At 39.8% G+C, this 16,526-nt stretch overlaps 1 protein-coding gene across 2 annotated transcripts in view; it reads left to right on the top strand.

Annotated features, from left to right (window-relative positions):
• The window catches only part of wdsub1 (WD repeat, sterile alpha motif and U-box domain containing 1), a 39,155-nt gene that overhangs the window by 2,964 nt on the left and 19,665 nt on the right, over positions 1 to 16,526 (top strand). For both annotated transcript variants that reach the window (XM_073047370.1, XM_073047371.1), the window contains exons 2-3: positions 7,452 to 7,895; positions 9,844 to 10,031. In XM_073047370.1, the coding sequence (XP_072903471.1) occupies positions 7,498 to 7,895; positions 9,844 to 10,031 (586 nt within the window). In that variant the 5' untranslated portion in view covers positions 7,452 to 7,497. The remainder of the gene's footprint in view (positions 1 to 7,451; positions 7,896 to 9,843; positions 10,032 to 16,526) is intronic.

The following is a 16,526-nucleotide window of genomic DNA, read 5'->3' as shown; positions in this document are numbered from 1 at the left end:
CAATACTTTGATTTATAAAGGCCATTGTGCCAAAAGCTTTCTTTATGACCCTATCTACTTGTGACACCATTTTCAAGGAATTATGGATCTGCATTCCCAGATCCTTCTGTTCACCTGCACTCCTCAGTGCCGTACTGATCACTGTGTAAGTCCTAACCAATCTTGGTGTCATCTGCAAATTTGCTGATCCAGTTTACCACATTATCATCCAGATCGGTAATATATGTGACAAATAACATGGACCCAGTACCAATCCCTGAAGCACACCACTAGTCACAGTCCTCCACTCAGAGAGGCAGACATCTACTACCGCTCTATAGCTTCTTCTGTGAAGCCAATGTCCAACCCAATTTACTATCTCATCTTGAATGCCAAGCAAATGAACCTTCTTGACCAGCTTCCCATATGGGATGTTCTCAAAGGCCTTTGCTAAAGTACATGTAGACAACATCCATTGCCTTGGCTCCATCAACTTTCCTGGTAACTTCCTCAAAAATGCTGTTAGACATGACCTACCATGCACAAAGCCATGTTGACTATCCCTAACACAAGAAAATATGCAGATGATGGAAATCCAAGCAAAATCCAAGAGTAAACAGTCGACATTTCAGGCTGAGACCCTTCGTTTTGGCCCAAAACATGGACTGTTTATCTTTTCTATAGATGCTGCCTGGCTTGCTGAGTCCCACCAGCATTTTGTGTGTGTTGACTATCCCTAATCAGTCCCTGTCTATCTAACTACTTGTATATCCAGTTCCTTAGAAAACCTTCCAATAATTTACCCACTGCTGATATCAGGCTCACCAGCCTATAATTTCCTGGCTTATTCTTAGAGCCTTTCTTAAGCAACAAAACAACTTCAGCTATCCTCCAATCCTCTGGTACTTCACTTGTGGCAAAGGACTTTTTCATTTCTTCTGCTAAGGCCCGTGCAAATTCTCCACTTACCTCACACAGGGGCAAGGGAACACCTTGTTAGGACCTGGAGATTTATCCACCCTAATTTGGTCGAGATAGCAAATACCTCCTCTCCTGTAATCTGTATATGGCCCATGATCTCATTGCTGCGTTGCCTCACTTCTGTAGACTCTGTGTCTTTCCTGAATAAATACAGATGCAAAAAATACACTTAGGATCTCCCCATCTCTTTTGGCTCCATGCATGGATGATGACTGATCTTCCAGAGGACCAATTTTGACCTTTGCTATGCTTCTGCTCTTACTATATCTGTAGAAGCCTTTGGGATTCTCCTTCACCTTGTCTGCTAGAGCAACCTCATGCGCCTTTTAGCCCTCCTGATTTCCTTCTTAAATGTTCTCTTCAAGTCAAGTCAAGTCAACTTTTATTGTCATTTCGACCATAACTCCTGGTACGGTGCATAGTAAAAATGAGACGGCGTTTTTCAGGACCATGGTTTACATGACACAGTACAAAAACTAGACTGAACTACGTAATAAAAAAAACACAGAGATAGCTATACTAGACTACAGACCTACACTGGACGGCATAAAGTGCACAAAAACAGTACCGGCGTTACAATAAATAATAAACAGGACTGTAGGGCAAGGTGTCAGTCCAGGCTTCGGGTATTGAGGAGTCTGATAGCTTGGGGGAAGAAACTGTCATATAGTCTGGTCGTAAGAGCCCGAGTGCTTCGGAGCCTTTTCCCAGACGGCAGGAGGGAGAAGAGATTGTATGACGAGTGCATGGGGTCCTTCATAATGCTGTTTCCTTTGCGGATGCAGCATGTAGTGTAAATGTCCGTGATGGCGGGAAGAGAGACCCCGATGATCTTCTCAGCTGACCTCACTATCCGCTGCAGGGTCTTGCGATCCGAGATGGTACAATTTCCGAACCAGGCAGTGATGCAGTTGCTCAGGACGCTCTCAATACAACCCCTGTAGAATGTGATGAGGATGTGGGGTGGGAGATGGACTTTCCTCAGCCTTCGCAAAAAGTAGAGATGCTGCTGGGCTTTCTTTGCTATGGAGCTGGTGTTGAGGGACCAGGTGAGATTCTCCGTCAGGTGAACACCAAGAAATTTGGTGCTCTTTACGATCTCTACCGAGGAGCCGTTGATGTTCAGCAGGGAGTGGTCGCTCCATGCCCTCCTGAAGTCAACAACCATCTCTTTTGTTTTGTTCACGTTGTTGGCTCTGCACCAGTCCGTTAGCCGCTGCACCTCCTCTCTGTAAGCTGACTCATCGTTCTTGCTGATGAGACCCATGACGGCGGTGTCATCGGCGAACTTAATGATGTGGTTCAAGCTGTGTGTTGCAGCACAGTCGTGGGTCAGCAGATTGAACAGCAGTGGACTGAGCACGCAACCCTGGGGAGCCCCCGTGCTCAATGTGATGGTGTTGGAGATGTTTCTCCCGATCTGGACTGACTGAGATCTCCCAGTCAGGAAGTCTAGGATCCAGTTGCAGAGGGAGGTGTTCAGGCCCAATAGGCTCAGCTTTCCAATCAGTTTCTGAGGGATGATTGTGTTGATTGCTGAACTAAAGTCTATGAACAGCATCCGAACGTATGTGTTCGGATTTCTTATACTTATTCTTGCATTTCTTATACTCATCAACTACCTCATTTGCTCCTTCCTGCATATACCTGCTATGCACGTCCTTCTTTTTCTTAACCAGGGCCTCAAAATCTCTCAATAGAGTGTTTTTCTTCAAAAGTGAATTGAATGAAAATTTACAGGAGAAAAAAGTAGTGAGAAAGTGGGAGGATCTGGGACTAAGTTGATTACTGTTCAGAATAACACATACAAAATGCTGGAGGAACTCAGCAGGCCAGGTAGCATTTATGGAAAAGAGAAAACAGGTCAATACCTTTCATCAAGACTCTAAATTTAAAAATCTATGTTCTGCAAAAAATATTATGGTCCTGAGGCAAGTAAGAACTGCGGTACTGTTCAGATTTAGTTAAGATGAATGGCTTCCTGTGCATGCTGTGTTTTATGAGGGAATGAAAGAGATACAGTCAAAACTTGTGCTTAACTGCAGCATCAAAATTGAGGTGACAAAAGTTCAGGATCCAGCAGAGAAGTGGGGATTGTTTCAGAGTGATGTAGTTTCCAGTCTGGAATCCAGAATGGCAGCAAAGGAATGGCATTAGATCTGTGGAGATTTGCTCCAGTGGGAATCAGCTTTTGTTTTTGTATTTTCACATCCTTTGCCACTGGAGAACAATATGAAGCAATGGAAAAATTAATAGTCTGATAATTTGTCACATAAATTCTGCTTTCATGGTCATACCCTCTCTTTATATGTTAAACAGAGCAAGGGCTGAAAGATTTTATAGGTTCTCACAGTCATTGTAGTAAGATGAAATACAAACCTCCTTCGAGACTTGGACCACAATTCACATTCAGGTTTCGGTCACCTCTCTCGGCGAATGTGAGATGTCTGAAAAGGAATGCTGCAGACTGACACAGTTCAGACTACTAGGGTACGTGCTGAGGGATACAGTGAAACTTGGTGCAGCCACTCTGTAGGAAAGGACCACAGTATGGTCTCCTTCCAGTACCATACATGGAGGAGTGGTGTTGGATGTGGAAGACCTTTGAATAGAGAAAGGGGTATCTCCTTAGGAAAACAAATGAGTGGCAATACTCGAGGAAATCTGCAGATGCTGGAAACTCAAGCAACACACACAAAATGCTGGTGGAACACAGCAGGCCAAGCAGCATCTATAGGAAGAAGCACTGTCGACGCTTTGGGCTCTGTCGACGGTGCTTCTTCCTACAGATGCTGAAGGATCTCAGCCCAAAATGTCGACAGTGCTTCTTGCTATGGATGCTGCCTGGCCTGCTGAGTTCCACCAGCATTTTGTGTGTGTTGCTTGAGTGGCAATACTGCTATGTCTCTTTATTTTTTCCATTAAAAGTTTACACTACTGAATGTATCAACCACAAGTATAGAGCTATTTTGCACTTTTTCTTTCTTTGATTTTTTATTATTCATAAAGTCCAGTTTTGAAATGTTTAAAAATGCATGATTCACTTCGCTCTTGTCTGAGTTGAATTCCATTTGCCATTCCCTCGCCCAATCTCTCTAGTTGATCTATATCCTGTTGTAACCCAGACCACCTTTTTCTATCTCCATCATACCAATTGTGTTGTCCTCTGCAAACTTGTTGATCATGCCACTCAATTCTCATTGAGTCATTAATATATGCGATAAACAACAGAGGACTAAGTATCAACCCCTGTGACACACCACGAGTTACAGGGCTTCAATCCGAAAAATAACTCTCCACTACCACCAAGCCAAATCTGTACCCAGTTTGCTAATTCACCCTCAGTCCTATGTGTTCTAACATTCCAGATCAACCCACCCATGTGGGACTTAACAAAAGCTTTGCTAGAATTGCCTACCACCTAAGCCTTTGTTAATCTGGTCACCTTTTCAAAAGAACTCGGTCAAATTTGTGAGATATGATTTACCATTCACAAAGCCATGCTGACTGACCCTCATCAGAACTTGCCTTTTCACATACTAATAAATTCCTCTTGGGCTGAGAAAGAAATCAGGTTCTGCTTGTCATTCCTTTTCATGATTCTACACGATTTCCGTCCTTCCTCCAATGCTGTCAGAAGCTTTTATACAGCTTCATGCCAGCTTTCCTGACATTCCAGTGCCTCTACTTCACTCACCCTCTCTTTACCCCTGTAATTTATCTGTTAGTTATCACTGTACTCTCAAGTTCCTACATGACACTTTCCCACTTTTCAGATGTACTGAGGTACTCTTCCAATTCCTGTAAAATTCTATTTACTTAGAACCAGCTCTTTTGTTCGTTGTGATTGGGGAGTTGTTTCCCAGTGGTCCAAAGTGCCTCAATGTTTAGCTCATGGAAACCTTTCTTCCCAGTTTTCCCATGTACATGGAACTCTGCTTCTACTCACAGGATTCAGAAATAGTTTACCAGGTGAAGTAACCTACTGAGAGGTAGAAACTATTCTAATTTCACATTCTATCTGAACCTTTTGTTTCCATCTACATGTTTCTAAACAGTAGTGCCCTCCTGCCACTCTCCCTACATGAAATAACATTGATTTATCTATGAAATTGGGGGATAAAAAGCATTTGCTTCAACACATTTGGAGGTTAAGTTGCAGTGATCTCATTAAGGCAGAAATCCCATTAGCCCTTCATGCACAATTATTTTTCATTTTTGAAACCGTTATTGACTTTTAGCAAACTAAGTACCGGTAGGTGGGGTTTATGTGTGCCTATGGTGAGCTTAGTGTTGACTTAAAGTGTTTTCAAATAGTTTCCAGTGACTGTGCACTAGAGTTCCACTTTACTTAAGAAAGAAGGCAATTCAAAGTGTTGATAATGGAGGTGTAGAGAGCATGTGAAGCAAGGTTAATGGCGAAATTGAACTCCAAAATATTTTATAAAGTGTAAGAGATTGGCTTGGGCAGGGGTTGGATGAATTTTTCAAAGTAATTTTTCACATAAAAGGGAAAAATGTGGCTATAATATTTAATGATAAAGCAGGGGTTCCCAACCTTTTTTATGCCATGGATCAATACCATTAAGTAAGGGGTCTTTGGACCCAAGGTTGGGAACCACTTCTCCAGGGGATTTAAGAAAGTGTGTTTGGGGTTGCAAAGCAGATGAGTAGGTTAGAAGGTAGAGGGATTGTGGAAAATTCAAAGGTTAAGGACAAGTAAGTCTGATAGGAAGAGCAGGTGGAGCCAGGTTAGTGAACACATTGGGATTGACAATCTGAAGTATATTTATTTTAATACAAAGAGTATAACAAGTAAGGCAAATGACCTTAGTGCCTGGATGACTAAGTAGGACTGATGTCACTATTACAAAAACTTAACTGAGAGAAAGGCAGGATTGGCAGCTCAGGGTTTAGATATGATATACTGGGATGTAAAACGGGTGGGTAAGTCGCATTACTGATTGAGGAAAATATCACAATCAGTAATATTGTGTAAGGCCTATATGGCTAGAGTTCAGGAATAAGAAAGATGCAGTCACAATTTATGGATTATACTTTTGGCTTCCCAGTAACCAGAAGGGACAGGATAATAAATATATAGGCAATCACAGAAAGATATAAAATCAAGATTGTTGAATTGGGTGATTTATATATTTTTAATGTTTTGCCTTAGGTATTTACTAGAAGTACAAGATATTTAATTAATTCTCTTTTTAGTTACTTAAATCTATTAAACTTTTTATGTTATAGTCTATCAGAGACATTCAAAACCAGTTCATAATAGCTTGCAAAAGACATTGGCAGGGACCTATGCGGCACAAGGGTCAGTAGGCAGGAAGCAAAGATTTAAAGTTTGATTATAAAGATGGATAGATGAGATTTTTAAAAAAGCAGTGAGATTACATTCTGAAAGAACTTCCTAAATAGGACAATTCGGGCATGGGTGCTAATTGCATTGCAGCTTCCAAAAGGTAACAGGAAAATGTGTAGGTCTTTGCAAAAACGAGCAAATATACAACTAAATGGACAGCTTGCTTTAATATAAGATATTTTGATATAAGATCTAGACAGTGGCATAGATACTATAGTAAGAAGTTCAATGTGATTTAAGAGTAGGGCAGCAAAGGAAATAATCATTATTATGGTTATAAACATCAAATACGGCAATGTTGACAGGATGATATATAGAATTCAGTGGAGAAAAAGTGTGATGTGATTTGTTCGGGAAAATTGAAATGGAAAGATAGTATACAAAAAATGGCATTTGGAAGATGGCATTTGTGTCCGTGTTTACAAATGCTGAAAGGTATAATGACAAGATGATGGGGTGGTTTAAAAATGCCTTACTTAATTGTATAAATAGTGGCTTAGATGTTGAAGGATATGATTAAGCCTCAGCTGAGATTATGTGAATAAATCAAGGGGCTGCATTTAAAGAAACATAAAAACAGAGAGATATCAAGGATGATGATGCAGATCAAGGAAAGCAATTCCTTTTGACACAGTAACCATAGCCCAAATACGAATGATCAGAAAATAAGGATTTTGTTTACTGTATACAGAAATGAATTATATTAGTAATGGAAGCTAAGTTATTGATGGAACTGTAAAGGAGGTTGGTAAGGAATCTGCTAATGTGAAGCTTAGGGACTGGGTATATTAGTGCCCTTATGAAGAATCAACTTCATATTGCATAAATATAAATTTCATTGAATTGAAATTTCATTCATTAAATTGATTGCATAAATAGTTTTAGGTTTTCTTGAAATTTAAATTCAGATCAATTTAATGCCTTTGAAAGCAGGAATTTGTATTTTATTATATTTGCTTTCCGTTCAGTTTAATGCACATAACTGAATCAAAATATTTTGAAAATGTATTTGCTTTTTCAAATTTGTGAAGTAAAAGTTGTGTTGTACTGATTTTTTTACAATAATTTTTTTGTTAAATAATTTTCACATCATTAACCTTTTCCTTATTTTGTATAGGTTTTTAATAAGGAGGAAATCTGAGCAAGAATTACAGCTCTTGGCCATGGTGACACTTGTCCAAACTCTTACTGATCACATTGATGATGTTAACTGCTGTGCCTTTTCTTCCACTTATCTGGCTTCCTGCTCACTGGACAAAACAATTCGTCTTTATTTATTGAAGGATTTCTCAGAGCTTCCTTTCTCACCACTAAAAGGCCATAGCTATGGGGTACATTCTTGTTGCTTTAGTTCCTGTGGGAATTTTCTAGCTTCGAGTTCAACTGATGGAACGACTGTGTTATGGAATCCGCAGTCTGGAGAGAAGTTGGCAGTATTGAGGCAGCCGAGTGAAAGTCCAGTACGGGTTTGCAGATTCTCCCCTGACACCAATTATTTGGTATCTGGTGCAGCTGATGGAACTGTGGCATTATGGGATGTTCGCTGGAAGAAGCTACGCAGGTTAGTTAGATACAGAGCATATACTTTTTTGCATGCAGTGTCTCAAAGTTTTATTTTAATTTGAACATTTTTGGTGGTAAATAATTACATTTTATCTTTATATTTAAATTAACAGAATATGGAGATAATAAAAGTGAACTAAAGAAAGTAGGACTTATTATTGACTCATTTTAGTCTTGTTTCATCTTTCGGCTACCAGAAAAATTGATTTCTAACAATATAATCCAATATTTCTAAATAGAAATCTAACTGTACCCATACTTCCATGATGTTGCTGTCTGTCAGTTTTCTTTTAATAAGGTTGTCAAATGCATTCATTGTTGAACTTCACATTCCTCTTTTCATACTGTCCTGTCTGGCCAGTTGGCATCAACGCTTGACTGCAGCAATTATCTGCTTTCTCAGCTTGTTTATTAAGATCTCCTTAGGTAATTAAATATAGTGGAGGCAAAGTCTCATCTTAATACTTAGTGCATTATGTCCATTCTGTGGTGTGGAATCACAGAAACAATAAACAAGGTAGGCTCTGAACAAATCTGGCATTTAAAGCTAGGCATCTATGAGGAATTATGGGCTCAGCAACAGTAACTGAATTGTTTTCACTACAATCAGTAATTTTGTGGTCTGGATCACTTTTCACTCAAAATATTGCTATTAAGCCGGAGGATTCACCTTGGTCTAAAGAATGTTGAGGGTTTTGCTGCAAGCAAAACCAAGGAATCCTGAAAGCAGGGTGCCACCCTTATGAATCTGCAACATGATAGTACGTACATACCAAACAACAAAAGCAGATTGCAATATACAGTCAAAGCTCCTGCTGCATCTCGTAAACAGCTAAGCAGTTAATGAGAAGAGGTGACAGTACTTAATGAGGTGAGAGCGTTACATGGAAATGCTGAAGATAAAACTAAAGCATTCAACAATCAGATTCAGGCAGAAGTTAGATTAACCATCATGGTCTCCATCCTCACAGAAGCCAAACTTCAGTCAATTTGATTCGCTATAAATGAAATGGCTGTGAAACTCAATGCAACAAGAGGCCAGACCGCATTAGGGTTAATGTAATAAAGATTTATGCCGTAGAACAACTCGTACCTTCTGTTCCAATTTGATCTTAACGGTAGTAAACCTACCAGTTGTTGTACAGTGCCTACAGAAAGTATTTACCCCCTCCCCCAGAAGTTTTCACATTTTATTGTTTTACAGCATTGAATCATGTGTATTTAATTTGGCTTTTTTGACACTAATCAACAGAAAAAGACTCTCATGTCAAAGTGAAAACTGATTGCTACAAAGTGATCTAAATTAATTATAAATATAAAACACAAAATAATTGATTAATTATTTACCCCCCCTTTCCCTTTTGATATGACAAACCAGATAATCACAGGTGCTGCAGCCAGTTGGGTTTTAGAAGTCACATAATTAGTTAAATGGAGTTGAAATCCAATAGAGCTTGAGCAGTTCTGAAAGAAGAATGGGGAAAAATTGCAGTGTCCAGAAATGCAAAGCTGATGGAGACATATACACACAGACACAAGGCTGTAATTGTTGCATCTGCTAAATGCTAAGGGGGGTGAATACTTATGCAATCTTTTTTTTGTGTTTTATATTTGTAAATAATTTAGATCACCTTGTAGAGATCTAGTTTCACTTTCACTCAAAAGAATCTTGTTCTTTTGAGCAGTGTCAAAAAAAGCCAGATTAAATCCACTGTGATTCAATGTTGTAAAACAATAAAACATGAAAACTTCCAGAAGGGGTGAATACTTTTTATAGGCATTGCAGGTCAATCAAGAATGTCCTCTTCACAACAAAAATAAGAAAAATTACTTTGAACTTGTTTCATTTTAGTATAAAATTTCTGTGAAAGGTTAATTTTTGCTGATTCTTTAGAAAGTCTTAATTTGTGAGAAAGAACCTGAAATGAATTGTTAATTAAATTCAGGACAAGCACTGTTGAGGATGGATCAGTAATTGCCTGTGACTTTTCTCCTGGTGGCAACTATTTCATTACGGGCTCAACCTCTGGAGAACTGACTGTTTGGGATTGTCAGATGAAGTGCCTTCTCAATGTGAAGACAGCTCATGATTTGGGAGTTACTTGCTGTGAGTTTTCGCCTCAGCCAATCAAAGGTATGTATATGTAGAAATATTTAGTTATTTGCCTGTGTTTTTATAATTCATCTGAAGTTGTAACATTTTTAAACATTGTATCATTCATAACCAAACAGTTTAAGCATTTGATAAATTGGAGCTTCATATTTTCAATGATCATGATTCAGATGTGATCTTGAGTCCTAGCTGTGTGGCAGAATCTGGGAGGAGTTAATGGGAAAGTGAGGATAATAGCATAAAGGAAAAAATTAATGGAATTGTTTTGTGAGTTGGCAGAGGCACAGTGGGCCAAAATGCCTCCTCTTATGTCATAAAAATATGATACGTAAAGAGGATGAATTAACAGGTCTGGGTTAAATTTATCCTCGGCTGTTACAGGTAAGTAAGGGAAGAAATCATTGCAATATATTTTTCTTTCTTCCCTAAATGCAGGTGTGTTGCATGAGAAGTATAATGAATGGATCTGTTTCTTCTAGAGCAGTGACTTTCTTTAGCACCACATATGGACGGATGACTTACCTATGGGCATTGATTTGTTGATCTCTGTTTCTCTCCCTGCAATGTTAATGCACCAGTTAAAGCTATCCAGCATGCATACTTTTAATTGATATGTAGTTGAACAAACACAACAAATTGGTGACGAGTACAAACCTGAAATTCAATGAATATCAGCAATAGCACTGACAGTTATGGGAATGCAGAATTTGGGGGAAGAGACACTGAGAGGAAAGGGTTTTAACAGTACAGAGAAGTTGGTCATGGATCCTAACTAATGGGCGCATGAGTAACTGCATAGGATGCAGTGAAAGATGCACAACTAGCAGAGTTAAAGTGAAAATAATGTGATAGTGGCCTTAGTCGGGAAAGTGATAGTGCTAATGAGGACTGGGAATTGTATATCGAGAGGGTTGAACTGTATTGTAAGGCGAATGACATGGATGAGGAAAAGAAAGCCACCATGCTTCTTAGCTTAACACAACTTAGTAACTTCTGAAAAACCATCAAGCAAGATGTTTGAAATTGTTTACAACTTTCTAAAATCAGAGCCTTAAAACTCTGGTAATAGCTGAGAGATTTAGATTTTACAACAAGAACTAGTCCAAGGATGAAAGTATTGCTGAATACATGGCAGAACTGCACAAACTTTCCCAATATTGTGTCTTTAGAGATGGACTTTCTGATGCATTAAGGGACAGGTTTGTATGTGACATGCATAGTCAAATACTCAAAAGAGGCTACTGTCAGAATGACACCTAAACATAGAATGGACATTGACCATTGCAATATCATTAGCAATTTGCAGAAAAGGATGCAATAGAACTACAGAAAAAGAGTTTAGAATGTGAAACACACAAAATATCTCTAAATGGTGTAAAAAGCCAAGAATGTTATCGATGTGGCAAATCCTCTCATGATGCAAATGACTATTGATTCAAAGAAAGAGTTTTCAGAAAGTGTCACAGACAAGGTCACATAGAGAGAGTGTGCAAATCAGACAAAAAAACGCAACCAAAGAGAAAACCACACAGAGTGAAAACACAAAACCAAGCAGATGCAGGAAGTGACTCAACGTTCAACTGAATTAGACAACACAGAGTATGACAGGTTAGCTGTCGTGCCTAGAACAGTATAGCTTTACTGAAGCAGATCACAAAATCATATGGATCATGATAGATGTGTTTCATGTTAAACTGGAAATGGAACTGAAAACAGGGTCAGCTTTGTCTATAATTTCAGAGGCTGACTATAACAGACTGTTTTCTAAGATACCATTAGAAAAGAACTCATTGATGCTAAAGACCTACACAGGTGAAAAAGCGTCTCCCAAAGGTAAGCTGAAAGTGAATGTGAAGCCAAAGACAGTAGTTAGAGCTTTATGTGTTGAAAAGTGAGAGCCAGCACTTTTTGGAAGTAAATAGTTGAGAAAAATCCAACTAGACTGGCACTCCATCAATGTGTCATCAACAGGTGACTGCAGCCCAAATGGTAGCACTAACCAGACACTGTAACAGCTGCTTAATGCTAATGTGGAGGTGTTTGAGAAAAGGATTGGTAAACTCAAAGGCATGAAGGCCAGAGCTGTTTGAATATTCCAGGACTTCAAAGTGAGCATCAGCCCTCTGCTGCATACTGTGTTGTATCCCCTGCCACAAATAGAAGACATATTTGCATCTTTGGCAGCCAGACAGAGAGGTTTTCAAAGGCTGACTTGTCACAAGCCTACCTGCAAATGGAGATTGAGAAGTTAAGCAGGAAATTCCTCATAATCAGCACTCACAAAGGACAATTCCAATGTAATCATCTCGTCTTTGGCATCACATCAGCTCCGTCAATTTGGCAAAGAGCAATGGACCAAGTGCTCCAAGATATCCCAGGAACACAGTGTTACCTTGATGACATCATTGTGACTGACAAGAATGATGAAGAGCACCTCCAGAACCTTGGCAAAGTTATTACTAGACTGTGAGTATGGTCTACGTGCAAAGAGAGAGAAACATGAGTATTTCAAGAATGAAATCTCATATTGTGGACAAGTCATTGACAAGCACGGCTTAATAAGTCACAGGAGAAGATTGAAGCAGTGCTATCGGCACCCAGGCCGGAAAATGTATCACAACTCAGGTTATACTTGAGCCTTGTAAACTACTACCATCTGTTTCTCCCAAACATTGCTACAGTGCTGCACCCATTGAATGCACAGTTGCAGACAGGAGCAAAGTGGGAATGGTCAGAAAGATGTGAAAGAGCATGCAAGGAAACAAAGCTCCATCTTGGGTACTAGCCTACAAAGTACCCAGGACATGTTCAAGGAGTGGTGTCTCAGATAGGCATTGTCCATTATTCAGGATCTCCAACACCCAGGGCATGCCCTTGCTCACCTTTACCATCAGGTAGGAGGTACAGAAGCCTGAAGGCACATGCTCAGCAATACAGGAACAGCTTCTTCCCCTCCGCCATCTGAATCCTCAATGGACATTGAATTCGTGAACAGTATCTCACTTTTTAAATACATATCATTTCTGTTTTTTGCACAACTTTTAATATATTCAATATATGTATACTGTAATTGATTTACTTATTATTATTATTATTATTATTTTCTACTATATTATGTATTGCATTGAACTGCTGCTGCTAAGTTAACAAATTTCACAACACATGCTGGCGATAACAAACCTGATTCTGATTCTGACAAAGGGACTAATAACATCAGATGAACTGCTCGCCCATTATGACCCATCCCTGCCAATCAGACTGGCATGTCATGCATCCCATTATGGCATTGGAGCCATTTTGTCATACATTATGAAAGATTGCTCTGACTGCCCTATTGCAATTGCTTCAAGATCACCGATGAGTGCGGAACGCAACTATGCACAGATCGACCAAGAGGCACTTAGTCTTGTATGGGGAATAAAGAAGTTCTACTGCTTGCTCTATGGACAAAAGTTTACTCTAGTGACAGACCATCAGCCACTTGTGTCCATTATCAATCCCAGTGATGACTGCTGCCCAGTTGCAACATTGAGCACTTTTTCTAGGAGCCCACTCTTATGACATAGAGTTCAAGGATACCAAACAATACAGCAATGCTGATGGCTTGACACGTCTTCCACTGTTGGCAACTGAAGAAGAAAAGTCTTCATACTCTGACCCAGCATTGGTACCGTTTCACATAGCATTGGTGGTCCAGTTGCCAGTAACAAATTCAGAAATACAAAAAGAAATGACCTGATATTGTCAAAAGTTTACGATATCACCATGGAAGGGTGGCCAGCTCAGGGTAATCCTGTGTTTCCTGAGTTCTCAGTGAGACGAGACTAACTGTCTGTATGTCAAAGAACCCTGATCTGTGGTTCCATCTAAAGTGCACACTAGAGTATTAGAGAATCTGCATGAAGGAGACCTTGTACAGTCAAGATGAAGAATCTTGCCTGGAGCTACATGTGGCTGGGAATAGATAAACTGATTGAAGGTTTGGCCAACAGATCCATTTGCAGAAGGAAGGTACGATGGTGTTGAATGCTGAGCTGTAGTCAATAAATAGTAACAGTGTTGCTATTATCCAGGTGATCAAAGGCCAAGTGGAGAGCCATTAAGATTGAATCCGCTGTAGATCTATGTAGCGATAGGCAAATTGCGGTGGGTTCAGGTCCTTGCTTAAGATTCTAGCCATGAACAACCTCTCAAAACACTTCATCATAGTAGATGTGAGTGCCGCTGAACGATAGACATTGAGGCAGCTCATCCTGCTCTTCTTGGGTACTGGTGTAATTGTCACCCTTTTGAAGCAGGTGGAAACCTCCAACTGCAGCATTGATAGATTGAAGATGTCCTTGAACTCTCCCACCAATTAGTTGACATAGGTTTTCAGAGCCTCACCAGTTACACTATCCGGGCCTGAAGCCTTTCAAGGGTTCATCCTCTTGAAAGATGTTCTGATGTCAGCCTTCAAGATGGAGATCATAGGGTCACCAGATGCTGCAGGGTTTCGCACAGGTTTAGTTTGATTCTCCCTTTCACAGTGTGCACTAAGGTGTTGAACTCATCTGGGAGTGAAGATCACAACAGTTATGATGTTAGATTTTGCTTTGTGAGAAATAATGGCTTGCAAACCCTGTCAGAGCTGGCATTACTTTTTATTGAGATACAGTGTGGAGTATACCCTTTTGGTCCTTTGAGCCGGGCCACCCAGCAATCCCAGATTTAACCCTGGCCTAATCATGGACAATTTACAATGACCAATTAACCCGTATGTCTTTGGACTGTGGGAGGAAACCGGAGCACCCAGAGGAAACCCTTGTAGTCACAGGGAGAACATACAAAGTCCTTACAGGGTCTTTATGCTATTGTACCACCTATGCATCTGATTCCAACGCAATTGGAATAATTTTGTTGCCCTTAAAATAGCATTCTGTAGGTTGTACCTAGCCGACTTGTATATTTCTGAATCATTGGTCTTGAATGCCACGGATCTAGTCCTCAGCAGACTATGAAGTTCCTGGTTCATCCACAGCTTTCGGTTTAGATATGTTGGGTACATTCTCGAAGGCACGCAGTCATCCACACAAGTCTTAATGAAGCTGGTGTCAACTGTGGTGTATCCATTCAGACTCAATGAATCCCTGAATATTGTCCACCCCTGTAAGCAGTCCTCCGCCTTTCTTGATCATATCTTCTTGGTCCAGGACCAATGAGGGCAGTATCACCTCCAAGAATGTTAGCAAAGCTTTGACAAGATCCCAGCAGATCAAAAGGTAAAATCAATTGGGGTTCAGAGAAGAATGGAAAATCAGGTCCTCAATTGATTCAGTGGCAGAAAGCAAAGGATAATGGTTAACACTATGTAGCTGGAAGACTGTTAAGAGATATTCCACAGGGTCAGTCCTTTGCTTTTTTCTAATATGTACTAATAGTCCAGACTTAAATTTAGGAGACACAGTAAGAAGATTGCATATAAACAAATATTCACCATGTGGTTTTCAAGATGAAAGTGTTGCATTTCAAGAGGATGTAACTTGTCCAGTCATTTGAGCAGATAAATGGCAAAAGGAACACAAAGTGTGAGGAAACACATTTGGGAGGTGCAGCATGACAAGAAGTGGGAGGATGTTGAATGGTATGGAGAAACAAATTAAAAACACTTAAGATCAAATATGAAAATATAGAAGGACGTTATTTTTCAGTGGATGCTACATTTTTAAAAATACTGTTCACAGGAAGATTTTCTTGGCACATTCGGTTGTTTTCCATGCAGGAAGACTGAAAAAGTAAAACTGATGTTGCAGTAATGGGAAAATCTTTTTTCATGTAGATTTATTTTTATGCATTTTCATGTTTGCATTGAAATGTTAACTGATTAAAATGGGAGTTTATTTTGTGTAAGTTATAGTGAGTTACAAAATCAAAATTCACTTTGTTCTCACTAAATATTAATTAGCAGCTAGAACTGTAGCTCATTTTTCTTTTCTCTCTCTGAAGTCAAACACAGATGACATCAGTGAATTTTCTGTAGACCAGAAACAAAATAGACAATAGACAACAGGTGCAGAAGTAGACCATTCGGCCCTTCGAGCCTGCATCGCCATTTTGAGATCATGGCTGATCAATTCCTATCAATACCCGGTTCCTGCCTTGTCCCCATATCCCTTGATTCCCCTATCCATTAGATACCTATCTAGCTCCTTCATCCCAGGAATTAACCTCGTGAATCTACGCTGCACTTCCTCTACAGCCAGGATGTCCTTCCTTAACCCTGGAGACCAAAACTGTACACAATACTCCAGGTGTGGTCTCACCAGGGCTCTGTACAAATGCAAGAGGATTTCCTTGCTCTTGGACTCAATCCCCTTTGTAATAAAGGCCAACATTCCATTAGCCTTCTTCACTGCCTGCTGCACTTGCTCATTCACCTTCAGTGACTGATGAACAAGGACTCCGAGATCTCTTTGTATTACTCCCTTACCCAACTCTATACCGTTCAGATAATAATCTGCCTTCCTGTTCTTACTC

Source organism: Hemitrygon akajei, chromosome 5 (assembly GCF_048418815.1).
Source record: "Hemitrygon akajei chromosome 5, sHemAka1.3, whole genome shotgun sequence".
NCBI classification, from domain to species: Eukaryota; Metazoa; Chordata; class Chondrichthyes; order Myliobatiformes; family Dasyatidae; genus Hemitrygon; species Hemitrygon akajei.
This window is presented reverse-complemented; position numbering and strand designations above follow the sequence as displayed.